This window comes from Carcharhinus amblyrhynchos, chromosome 22 (assembly GCF_965287045.1).
Source record: "Carcharhinus amblyrhynchos chromosome 22, sCarAmb.v2.hapA, whole genome shotgun sequence".
Classification (NCBI taxonomy): Eukaryota; Metazoa; Chordata; class Chondrichthyes; order Carcharhiniformes; family Carcharhinidae; genus Carcharhinus; species Carcharhinus amblyrhynchos.
Genome location: NC_137345.1, coordinates 36307699 through 36321142, shown reverse-complemented (window position 1 = coordinate 36321142; position 13444 = coordinate 36307699). Strand labels below are relative to the sequence as shown.

Here is a 13444-nt window from a genome sequence, read left to right as displayed (position 1 = left end):
CAACACCAGGTTAAAGTCCAACAAGTTTATTTGGTAGTAAACGCCACAAGCTTTCGGGACTCTGCCCCTTCGTCATAGAACATAGAACATAGAACATTACAGCGCAGAACAGGCCCTTCGGCCCACGATGTTGCGCCGACCAGTTACAAAAACAATGACCCACTAGCCTATACCAATCCCTTTTCGTCCATAAACCTATCCAGAGATCTCTTAAACGCCCCCAAACTAGACGCATTTACAACTGCAGCAGGCAGGGCATTCCAATCCCTCACCACCCGCTGGGTAAAGAACCTACCCCTGACATCCGTCCTGTAGCTACCCCCCCTTAATTTAAAGCCATGCCCCCTCGTGCTAGCTTTCTCCATCCGAGGAAAAAGGCTATCACTATCCACCCTATCTAAACCTCTAATCATCTTATATGTTTCAATAAGATCCCCTCTTAGCCGCCTTCTTTCCAACGAAAACAACCCTAGATCCCTCGTCAGTGAGTGGAGAGTTCTGATCACAGAGTTCTGATCATATAAAGGCGCACACAGTTTACAGAAACTATCAGTTTACTACCGAATAAACCTGTTAGACTTTAACCTGGTGTTGTGAGACTTCTTACTGTTTTTGTTATTAGTCAGGACAGACAGTTGACTAAAACAGGGAATTTGTTTGTTTTCCATCCCAACTGGAACTCTTTGAAGGTACATCCCTGACAATCATCATTAACTCAACCGGCAAGTTCCACCTGAGGTGGAAATTGTTTTCCGCAAACCACCCGGCTGGTAGTGATATTGCTACAGTCAGATTTCGCCATACTACAAGCCTCCGGAAAGCTACACCACGCCGATAAATCAAGATGATACTGACCTTTGGGGACCTATAGTACATTTCCAGGGGCAAGGAAGTAATGACTCGACTTTGGTTAAAAACCAAAACCTAAAGCCTTAATTGCTCCCAAGGGATCAGTTGGTGTGCACACCAGGGTCCCTTTGATCCTTGGTGCTTGCCGTTCATCATGTATTCACTTGTCTTGTTTGTCCTTCCCAAGTGCATCATCTCACACTTATCCGGGTTGAGTTACATTTGCCACTGATAGTGCTTGCCAAATGGCTGTTCCTTTTCTCCTAGAATAAGGCTCTAATAAGATTCCCATCACCAATTTGAAACTGTTATTAAAGCTGCAATTGTCAGGTTTATTCTTCGTCTTTGATCAATTGTAAAAATTTGCAAATTTCCATGAAGAAGATTGACCAGTACCTCCACAATATTCCCCCTTACTTGAGCGAACTAGGATGCGTGCTCATCCGGACAGTGTGATTTACGCATTTCAGCCTTTCCAGTATTGTCTTTACTTTTATCCCATTGTCCCTGCAAGTTCCTCACTTATAGTTTATCTTCCTTGGTAAATTTGAAATGTTTGTTGTTCTGGATGACATATACTTGTTGTGTTTAATTTCCAGTTGTGCTTGGTATGAAGCAGTTCTTTAGCTAGTTGTTTCATGTTTGTTTTCCTTCTTGATAGTGGGCTCACAGCAGCAGAGAGCATTCACTCTGGGTCTGGCTGCACTGCTAGGAGAAGGCATTTATAACTTTGGTGAACTGGTGAGTACCAAATGCGAGGACTTAAATCAGCCCAGACTTTGCTCATGAATTACCTTCCCGCACTGCTTCAGAATTGGTATGGTTACTGAATGTGTAAATGGGAATCCCAGCTATGGGTTGTATACTTGAGTAATTTTCCACAATTGTACAGGCAGGTTGTTCAATAGTACAATCAAAAGTGATAGAATTCATGAAAGGTGAATTTGTGTTCAGCACATTGCTAATCACCTATTAGTGTTCTGTGTAATACTGTGCATTTGAATTTTAGCAGTTTATTCTGAGGAGCCCATTGTGTTTGCTCTGCTGACTGTGCAGAGTTTGCACATTCTCCCCATGCCTGTGTGAGTTTCCTCTGGGTTCTCTGTTCTTCTCCCACATTCTGAAAGACATGCTGGTTAGGTGCATTGACCCGAACAGGTGCTGGACTGTGGCAACAAGGGGAATTTCACAGCAACTTCATTGCAGTGTTAATGTAAGCCTTACTTGTGACTAATAAACAAACTTTAACTTGATTTACAGACATAAGAATAAAGAACAGTAGTAGACCATTTGGCCCATCATGTCTGCTCCACCATTTGATAAAGTCATGGCTGATCTATTTGTGGCTTCTTTTCAGTTCAACTTTCCATTTAACCCTTAACCTTTGACTCCTTTGTCAATAAAGAATCTACCTAACAGCCTCAAAAAAAAATTCAATAACCCTCTTCCACTGCTCTGGAGAAGAGAATTCCACAGATTAATGGTCCTCTGAGAAATAAATTTGTCTCCTCTATCTTTAACGGCAGACCTATATTTTTGAAACATGTTCACTAGATTTAGACTTAGGAGTATTGACAGGCAGAAAGATCTGGGCATACATGTTCAACAATCACAAAGTGGCAATGCAGTTAGATAAATTAGTCAAGAAAGCATACAGCATGCTTGCCTTCATCGGTCGGGGCATTGAGTATACAAACTGGCAGGTCATGCTGCAGCTGTACAGAACATTAGTTAGGCCTCATTTAGAATATTGTGTACGCTTCTGGTCACCACACTACCAGAAGGATGTGATGCTTTGGAGAGGATACGAAGGGGTTTACCAGGATGTTGTCTGATCTTGAGGGTATTAGCTGTGAGAAGAGGTTAGATAAACTTAGTTTATTCTCACTGGAATGACAGAGGTTAAGGGGTGACCTGACAGAAGTCTACAAAATTCAGTGGCATGTACAGAGTGGATAGTCAGATTTCCTTTCCTAGGGTAGAAAAGCCAAGCATTGAGGCCATAGGTTTAAGGTGCGTGGGAATAAGTTTAGAGGAGATGTGGGAGACAGGTTTTTACACAGGGTGGTGAATGTCTGGGGCACGCTACCTGGGGAGGTGGTGGAAGCAGGTATGATGGTGGCATTTAAGGGGCAAGTAGACAAATACACGAATAGGATGGGAATGGAAAGATATGGACTCCGTAAGTGCATACAGTTTTAGTTTAGACAGGTATCATGATCGGCACAGGCCTGGAGGTCCGAGGGGCCTGTCCCTGTGCTGCACTGTTCTTTGTTCTTTGAAAGCAGAATAAATAAAGCGGAGGATATTATATACTTGAATGTTCAAAAGGTGTTTGATAAGAAGCCATGCGAAAGGTCATTGCGTAAGTTTAGTGCTCATGGGTTGGGGGTAATTCATTAGCATGAACAGAGGACTGATTGAGGGACAGAAAACAGTAGTCAGAAGTGAAAAGGGCATTTGTAGGGCACAGACCTACAAATTACAATTACACAGCTGCCTTGAGGAAGGGAAGTTTAGCAGGAAAACTTTTAAATTAAAAAATGTTCGCTTTGAGCTTGTGGAAGTTGCTGGTGATTACAGATATATTCTGAAGCTAGGCCAGGATGATAACATAATGACTTGTAGAAGCGTATTACTTTTAAATAGACTGTTGCTTTTCCTCTGAGTACTGTTGTTGGTGAAACTCCTTCTTCTTTTGCAGCTGATGCACCCAATCCTGGATTCACTGCGCGATACAGAGAACCAATGGCTGATCGATACTCTGTATGCTTTCAATAGTGGAGATGTGGAGACCTTTTTCTGTCTGAAAACCTATTGGGGAGCCCAGGCATGTTGGATCTTTCTCTGACTGTATAAAACTTAGCTGCCTAACTGAACATTGTGCCTGACTAACTGTACAATATGGCATTCAAGGGTATTGGAATTTATAAAATATAAGATGCCTCAGTCTTTATTGAATGAAGTAGTTGGGGCAGACTGAGGATGAGAGCCTGGTAAACTCCAATTCAAAACCTTTGTCTGTAATAGAATTGGGAGCGCTGTCAGGGCAGTGCATTCACGGGGCGGGTTGGAGCAATGCCATGAAGATGGGCAGTACCATATTCAAAGGCAACAGTGGAGTAAATTAATTCATCCCATTGTTGCATTGAGTTGACAAACAATAATTTAGTCAACTTGTTGTTATAGACAGATGAGGCAACCATTTGCACCAGCACTATTTGGCACATTTATAATCTTTGCATTTTGTGCTTATCTATAGAAAGATTGTTGATGGGCTGGTCTATATGCACAAGAACTATTGCATGATAATTGGTGGTCTGATCTCTTGGGGGATAGATGTGGAAATGTAGTTCTGATCCGTATAGAGTAGGAGAATGTATCACTGATGCTGAGTAAGTCAGTGATCATACAGTTTGGCCAGGCTTAACAGCCTTGGAATTGCACGAAGAAATTAGTTTCTAGGGTTCCGGCTGAAGATCCTGATCCTAGAAATGCAGATCTTGCTGAAGCTTTAGAAGGTGTTTTCCCAAAGTTGTCCTTTAATCGCCTGTGAAGTTCATTAAAAAGACCTTTTACTTGCAAAAAAAAAAGGATGGTGATTCCACTCTATTGCTTTGGTCATTACCTAAGAGATAAAGTTACGAATGCATACACTAAGATTAGTTATAGAGGAAGAGAAAAAGTATACTTATTAAGATTGGATCAGTACAGTGTCTTTGCTGTGCAGGCCTGAGTTCTTCAAGATGTTATGCTGTCTAAAGTGAAGATCTTATGATTACAGAGTTGTCTCTGCCAACCATCACAGCTGCAATGTCAAATTGCGATTTTGGCAGGTAGCTCCGTGAATGGGTAGGGTGGGGAGGTGTTTGTTGGTGGGGAAAGGAAGTTTTATATTTGCTTCTGAAGGACCTGCAGCATGGCTCTTTCTTTAGCCTGTTGATTACTACTATTCAATTGTTCTGCTTGTTGGTCCCCCTCTCTCCTCCCTCAATTGGAACTCGTGTCTGCTTCTCTGAAGCTTCTGTATGGATCTGCCTTTTGTAGACCATTGTCCCAACAATGTCTCATCATCATCCAAATTAGAAAACTGGCTAGCCCTGTCCTGGGGCCGATCTTCACTTTGCCTTTCTGAGGACCTGCTGAATTCCAAATATAAGTGCGAGGTGATTCATTTTGGTAGGACAAACTTGAATGCGGATTACAGGGTTAATGGTAGGGTTCTGAGGAACGTGGAGGAATAGAGAGATCTTGGGGTTCATATCCACAGATCTCTGAAGGTTGCCACTCAAGTGGATAGAGCCGTGAAGAAGGCTTATAGTGTGTTAGCGTTTTTTTAAAGGGGACTTGAGTTTAAAAGCCTTGGGGTTATGCTGCAACCATACAGGATCTTGGTGAGACCACATTTGGAATATTGTGTTCAGTTCTGGTCACTTCACTATAAGAAGGATGTAGAAGCATTGGAGAGAATGCAGAGGAGATTTACCAGGATGCTGCCTGGTTTGGGGGGTAGGTCTTATGAGGAAAGGTTGAGGGAGCGGGGGCTTTTCTCTTCAGAGCCGAGGAGGATGAGAGGCAACTTAATAAAGGTTTATAAGATAGAGTGGGCATGCAGAGACTATTTCCTCAGGTGGATGTAGCTGTTACTAGGGGGCGTGACTATAAGGTTCATGGTGGGAGATATAGGAGGGATGTCCGAGGTAGATTCTTTACTCAGAGTGGTTGGAGTGTGGAATGCACTGCCTGCTGTGATAGTGGAGTCGGACACTTTAGGAACTTTCAAGCGGTTATTGGGTAGGCACATGGAACATACCGGAATGATAGGAAGTGGGATAGCTTGATCTTGGGTTCAGGCATAGCTCGGCACAGCTGGGCTGAAGGGCCTGTACTGTGCCGTATGTTTTATGTTCTATGTCTTTTGTGAATCCTCTTGTGGGAAATATAGTCTTGTCCATGACTTGGTGGTAAGGGCTGGTGTGTGGCTTGGTGATAAGGGCTGAATCCGCAGGATATGTCAGAATCAATTTTAGTTCCGTATTTTTAAAATCCGTTCAATATTTTTGAAAACTTTAAATGCTGTTTCTTTCAAAATTCAGCAAACCTGTGGTGGTTGGATGAAGGTGGAAGCTGGCAAAATTTTTCTGTCTCTCACAAGCCTCTTCCTTGGGCTTGGTATTCAGGAACTAAGGCATTGGCTGGGTGAGAAGGAATGGAATTTGGTTTGGATCAGGAGATGGGCAACAAGTTGAAAGTTGTAGAGGAATTTGACAAAAAATAAGGATGAGGGTTTCAGTAGCAGGTAAACCAAGGCAAAGAGATGGATAATGATGTGGAACTATTCATAAATTTACAATCTTTAATTGGAGAATAGTATGAAGTCATGGACAGATTTCCAGGCTGTGAGGTGGCCACTTCCATGACTATCTTCATCCTTGCTGATAGAGGGGGTGGCATTAGTTACTTGTGCTCCAGCTACCCATATTCACCATCGGTAGCCCACTGGATGTCAATCCATCTTTAAGAACCGGACTCCAATCTTGACTTTCTGGGATTATCTGGAGTGTGTCCTCTTTTGACTTGGTTTTGGTTGGGAAGGTGAAAGTAGTTGGGCTGTAGTGGATAGCATGTGGTCAAATTTTCTATCGTGTGGTGTGTGTGCTCTTAATGGAGTAAATTGCTGAATGTGGAAACTGTCTAAGTGTAGCAATAATAGTTCAAACAGCAACAGAAAGAGAAATTAAAATTGCTCTGCCTGATGTAGGTAAATTCTAACAGCTCGGACACCGTGTGGGGAGAGAGACCAAGAGTGTTGTTCGCAATAAAATGCAAATTATGAGAATCCTTTTGTTTAATAACTGAAGTAAAAATTGAAGGGGTGGCACAGTGGTTAGTAATCGCACTCATCGCACCAGGGCCCCAGGTTCAATTCCAGCCTAGAGTGACTATGTGGGGTTTGCACTTTCTCCCTATGCCTGTGTGGCTTTCCTCCGGGTGCTCCAGTTTGCTCCCATAGTCCAAAGATATGCAGGTTAAGTGGATTGGCTTTGTAAATTACTCCTTAGTGTCCAAAGATGTGTAGAATCGGGGGGGTATCAGCGGGGTGAACAGATGACATTATCGGGATAGGGCCTGGGTAACATTCTCTGTTGGAGAGGTCGATGCAGACTCGATGGACTGAATAGCCTCCTTCTGCACTGTGGGATTGTATGATTTTCTTCTGTAAAGATGCAGGTAGAAAGATAGTGAGAGCTGGTCCAGCCTAGTTTTAACCTGGGCCAGTTGTCACTGGGTGTAAGAGTGACAAAATTAATTTGGCTTTCTTTCTCTGGCAGTCTGACCTGGCCAATAATGAACAGCGATTGAAAGCAAAACTCCAGCTGCTCTGTCTGATGGAGGTAAATTCTGCGGTTACCAAGTTGTTGCAGTAATAAATGAAGAAGCAAGGTGATAGTTAATCTGAGTTAAGCACTTTCTAGGATTGTCATTTTTGGATTGAGATAGAATGATCCGCAAAGAGAATTATCTCAAGTCTTCCCTTTTAAACCACTTAAGATGGCACAGTGTTGCCTCACAGCTCCAGGGACTGGGTTCGATTCCCGGCTTGAATCACTGTCTGTGTGGAGTCTGCGCGTTCTCCCCTCGTCTGCATGGGTTTCCTATGGGTGCTCCGGTTTTCTCCCACAGTCCAAAAGACGTGCTGATTAAGTGCATTGGCCATGTTAAATTCTCCCTCAGTGTACCCGATCAGGCACCAGAATGTAGAGACTAGGGATTTTCACAGTAATTTCATTGCGGTGTTAATGTAAGCCTACTTGTGACACTATTCAAAAACTAACCTGAATAGATAACAGCAGAGAAAGCCACGTTTAAATGAATAGGTAGTTACATTTCTATGTTCACTGATGGGAGGTCACTTGAAGGAAACTCCGTGTCTGAAATAGAAACCAGACTTAAGGCTATGAGGTTAAGGTAGGCAGGTGAAGTGGATGTAAAGGTTTAACCATAGTACTGAATGATAATGCAAGCTAAGTGGGCCTTTTCCTCCTTTTTATTTTTTCTTTGTGCACTTAGCACGGTAACAGATGGTCAAAACATGTCACAGGAGCGTTGTAATATTATGGGCCAATTTTTCAGTCTGGTTCTTTGAGGAGTTAAGAATCACAAAAGATTGTAAATATTATGCATCATATTGATTAGTAGGATCACCAGTTTAATGCAGCTTAATGTTTCTGCAATGAAGCCGTGGGTTCCTACAGTACGTGTGGTGTAATTACAGCTGAGATTATCATTGTTATGTAGAAACCTCCCAAAGGCATTGAAAAACTTGGAACCTGAGGAATAACCAATCGCACTGATCATATCTGTAAGCAGTTACCAAATGATTTATACAACCTATGGTTTTTGTCTGTGCTCCACTCCAGATCTTACCACAGTTGCTCACGTTTGCAATAAAAATAGAAAAATTAGGGAAATACTCAGCAGGTCTGACAGCATCTGTGGGGGTATAAACAAAGTTAACATTTTAAGGCAGTGACATTTTGTTGGTCCAGTCATCAACTTGAAATATTAACGCTGTTTTTCTCTCCACTGATGCTGTCAGTATTTTTGGTTTCTATTTCAGATGTCTAGAATTTGCACAATTCTGTTTTTGTGAGAGTATCTTGCACTTTGGGTGGGAGAAGGCGCTGATTGTAGACCTCTCCCACATGTACTCTCTCTCAGAAAGGAAAATTAGATGGGTGTACAATGTGGGTGTGTATAATCACCACCTATCAATTGTAAATCCCATCTCCCCTCAGCTTAATGCGCACGTTGCCAATATTGTGTTTAATTAGTTTTTGTTGGCTTTCATTCTGTTGTTTTTATTGAAGTTCTTTGTATTTCTGAGATGGTGTTTACAAGACCAGCAAATCACCGGCAGATGACATTCCAGGAAATAGCCCACCAGGCCAAGGTATCTGTCAATGAGGTGAGTGAGGGGGCTTTATTAAACAGGTGCTGCCAGAGAGTCTGTTCTTCATGGTGATGCCCCCTCCCCACTCCCTGCACCGCATCCATCCACCTCTGATAGCAATAGGCCCCATTTCAGGGCCTTCAATATTTCCTCCCTTTCTACGTTTGAAATGTATAACTTTACGTTAGCATCTAAGTGACCTGGGTTGATTAAATCTTTCAACTGCCATTTCTCCACCTTGTTGACTGTGTGAGGTCTCAGGTAAAGATGCCGGCTGAGTCACTTTCAAAGACAAAGCTTACACGGCATGAGTCAACTAGTAGAATTCATGAATTATTGCTCTACTAAATAACAGTTCATAAATTAAAGGCCTGTAATGTTGCACAGGCCTGTAATTATTTGCCTCTAGTGCTTCTATGTTTTATCAGCTCATTTCTGAATTGGTGTTCAGGTGAGAACTAACTGATCTGCTAGGACTGAACACTACATTTTGTTTTGTACTTGTGTGTGCTTTTGCATTTCACTTCCTTAGGACTTGGGGCTGAAGCAGCGAAGAGGTTAATGGGGCTGGTATTAGACTATATGACAGCTGATATCCACTGCGAACGCATGCAGGAGGATTACATTAATCTTGGTTTCAGTTTAACAGAGACCTCAGCGGAGCGAGTTTGTCAACAACTGACCCCCACTACCCAAAATCAATCATGTTCTAATAGACAAGGTGCCATACTGAGGAGGTTGTCCTTGGACTGTGAGGGTGGGATTTATTCAGCTGGTTGACATGAAGTAATTCCTAGTCCATTTTAGACCCTATTTTGTTCTATCAGGTGGAAATGCTGGTGATGAAGGCACTGTCAGCGGGCCTGGTGAAAGGGAGCATTGATGAGGTGGACCATAAGGTTCACATGACCTGGGTTCAGCCACGAGTCATGGATCTGCAACAGGTAAATAAAGTCCATCAGATAGCAACCTCCAGTTTTATGACATAACTGTGTCAAGCTTGTTGCTTTTTAAATTGAAGGTTTTGAAGTTGGAAGCACATTTTCCACAAACATTACTGAGAATTCGGATCACATTTCCCTCCAAGATCTCTGGATGGCTTGGCCAAATGAAACTTTCAAAACTTGAGTTGGATAGATTTTTGTTAAGGAAGGGTGACAAGAATATGGAGCAAAGCAGCAAAGTGGAATTGAGGTACAGATCAACCATGATCAGTGTCTTAATGAAAGGTTGGCAGAGTGTTTAGCACTGCTGCCTCACAGTGCCAGGGACCCGGGTTCGATTCCAGCCTTGGGTGACTGTCCATACGGAGTTTCACATTTCCCCCTTGTCTGCATGGGTTTCCTCTGGGTTCTCTAGTTTCCTCCCACTCTCTCTAAAGGTGTACAGGGCATGTGGATTGACCATTCTAAATTGCCCCTTGGTGTCCAGAGATGTGTGGGTTAGGTGGATTAGAGGGGTGAATGCATCAGGTATTGGGAATGGAGTAGATGGGATGCTCTTGGAGAATTGGTGCAGACTCAATGGGCCGAATAGTCTCCTTCTGCACTGTAGGAATTCTATGAAACACTCTTGTTCTTATATTCTTTCACTGCCCCACTTAAAAATGTCAATTCCAAGTAATCATACTTGGTACTAATTGGAAAGTATTCACTGGCTTATAGCCCCGGCCATGGGATACATCTTCATGCTGTGTTCTATTCCTCATAGGTAAATTAAAAAATACAGAAATCATCTAGTGATCTCCAAAGCCAGCAGCATTTATTTATTGTGAAACTGGGTCAGATAAAGTTGTCTGTTAAATTTAGTCACACTAGTTAGAATGAAAACATGGAACTTACTAACTCAAGTGGAGATTGCTGTTTTTGCTAGAGCTATCTGATAGTTCGACACAGCAGCAGAAAGAAAACTTCTGTAAGAACAGCTGTTGTTCAGTGGCAGCTCACTTGCTTCTGAATCAGAAAGTTATGGAGGCAGAGACTCCAGCATAATCCAGGTTGACACACTGAGTGTAGTGCCAAGGAAAAAATGTTAACCTGATGCTCCCTTGTTTAGCTAGGACGGCACAATGGTTAGCATTGTTGCTTCACAGCGCCAGGGACTTGGGTTTGATTCCCTGCTTGGGTCACTGTCTGTGTGGAGTCTGTACTTCTCCCTGTGCCTGCATGGGTTTCCTCTGGGTGCTCCGGTTTCCTCCCGCAGTTAGAAATATATGCTGCTTAGATGCATTGGGCATGTTGAATTTTTCCTCAGTGTACTCGAACAGGTGCTGGAGTGTGGCGACTAGGGGATTTTCACAGTAACTTCATAATAATGTGAACCTACTTGTGACACTAAAAATAAACTTTAAACTAGCTGGATGTAATACACTTGCCTTGGTCTGCATTTAACCCTTTCTGACCTGTGGTTGTCTATATGACAGTACTTCCCACAATTCCAAAATACTCAATTATTTGTGAGGATGTCAGGTTGCGTAAGTGTAGGTAAGACACACATCCCAGCCTATAATATCCACTGCATCGATTATACTTTCCAAAAGTAAATTCTGCAATCAATGCACTGATGATTTGTTGGTTCAACTTGTAATCTAAAGATTTTTTTTGCATGTAATACTTTGTCACTTGTATTAATGTTTCAGACAATCCTGACCTTAAAAAATGAGAATTGTGGTTTAGTTCTTGTTAAGGATTCACCAAACACCTTTCTTTCCAGATAAAATTCTGGAATTAAAAAATCAAATGGAGACCGTGAAGCTATCTTGATCGTCTGTAAAAACCTATATGGTTCACTAATGTCCTTTAAGAAAGGAAATCTGCCATCCTTACCTGGTCTGGTCTACATGTGACTCCAGAGCCACAACAACATGGTTGATTCTCAACTGGCCTTGGGCAATGAGGGATGTGCAATAAATGCTGGGCAACCAGCGATTCCATGTCCCATGAATAAAATAAACTCACCATGGCTATTTATGACAGGGTCGGACTTTATTCAGACAGCCTCCCAGCCTGAACTAGCCCTGGCCACCAGTTTCTGTTCTGGGACTGGAGGTGGTTCTGATGCTGCAGAAACTAGTTGAAATCTGCTATTTCATATTTTTAGAGCCTCATTTACATATGACAAAACAATGTTGTGGGCACACCCATCATTCATATTCTCCACCTGTTATATATATCCTGCCACCCTAAATATATAATCACGGTATTGCAGTGAATCTTAAACTATAGCCTTGGGCAGGTGGAGAGTTATTCAGCATGTTCAAACACAGCCCAGTATATCTTTTGAATGAATGTCCACATGAGGCAGTGTTATTTTGTTCCTGACTCCTGGTTTGTTTAAGTATGTGAATGTGTGACTGTCTAGGTATCAGCCATGAAGGAGCGTCTAGAAGCCTGGTGTGCTGATGTGAAGAATATCTCCATCTTAGTTGAAGACCATGCTCACGAGGTTCTTGGCTGAACCCCTTTTGCACCCGCTTGTGATTTGCATTTTTGTGTTCATTCTTGCAAAAATTTAAAGAACTGTTTGAATGTTTTGTTTGCTGCTGAAGCAAGTTAATCCTGTTATTTCCTTGTGAAATTTAAATAAACATTTCCATTTTGTGTGTTTACACAGAACATGCGGCTTGAATGTGTTTACATGGACTTGTTAAAGTTATACATATCTCAAGAGTGTGTTTACCAGAGAGCATTCCCGATAAGCATATTTCCACCCCTTAGGAACAAAGCAGACCTAAGTCTAATTCTTGGGAATACGTAAGAAATAAGCCGTAGGCCATTGGTCCTTCCATCTTGCTCCACCATTCAGTGAGATCATGGCTGATCATAGTGGATTCAACTTTTCTGCCTATCTCCATAACTGTTGACTCCCTTGTAGATCAAAAATTGAGGTTGTTGTTGGTGCAGACTTGATGGGCAGAATGGCCTCTTTCTGCACTGTAGGGATTTTATCAGCCTTGAATATATTCAATGACAATTCTCCACTGTGCTCTGAGTATGGAGATTAGCAATCCTTGAGAGAGAAATTCCTCCCCATCTCTATTCTCAATGGGAGTCATCTTATTTGAACCCATCTCCTAATTCTAGATTTCCCTATGGGGGAAATCCACTCAGTAGTCACCCTGTCAAGAATCTTGCTTGTCAGTCAGATCACTTCTCATTCTTCTAAACTCCAATAAGTATTGGTCCAAGCGGCTTAACCTTTCCTCATAAGAATGAACTTAGACACTAACTTGATTTCAAGTGGGGATACCATTAAAAATGGTAGTTGGGATCCAATGCTGAGATGCTGTCCCTTTTACAGAGTGGCTGTAGATTAGCTACAATGGATGTGGGAGGATGGTGCAGGACAGATGGGCATGACAGCAGATCTCCAGGTAGGAGTAGGTACACAAACAACAGCATAAGCCAGTATAGATTCAAAGTGGTTGCAGGAAGAGACAAACTTGGGAGTAAACGTGCACAAGTCTTTGAAGATGGGAGGACAATTTGAGAAAGCTGTTGAAAGAAGCGAACAGGGTCCTTAGTGTTCTAAGTAGACATAGAGTAGGAAAACAAAGAAACTATACTAAGCCTTTATAAATCACTGGTTAGTCTCCAGCAGAATGTCAATTCCTCAGAAGATTCCAGAAGACTAACCCGGGAT

The 13444-nt window shown here is 42.3% G+C and overlaps 1 protein-coding gene across 1 annotated transcript in view; it reads left to right on the top strand.

Annotated features, from left to right (window-relative positions):
• The window catches only part of LOC145357055 (26S proteasome non-ATPase regulatory subunit 13-like), a 43582-nt gene extending 31165 nt beyond the window's left edge, over positions 1 to 12417 (top strand). The window contains exons 8-13 of the mRNA XM_080210127.1: positions 1511 to 1590; positions 3554 to 3679; positions 7182 to 7244; positions 8738 to 8818; positions 9631 to 9747; positions 12164 to 12417. Of these exons, the coding sequence (XP_080066253.1) occupies positions 1511 to 1590; positions 3554 to 3679; positions 7182 to 7244; positions 8738 to 8818; positions 9631 to 9747; positions 12164 to 12259 (563 nt within the window). The 3' untranslated portion in view covers positions 12260 to 12417. The remainder of the gene's footprint in view (positions 1 to 1510; positions 1591 to 3553; positions 3680 to 7181; positions 7245 to 8737; positions 8819 to 9630; positions 9748 to 12163) is intronic.
• Positions 12418 to 13444: the final 1027 nt, after the last annotated feature.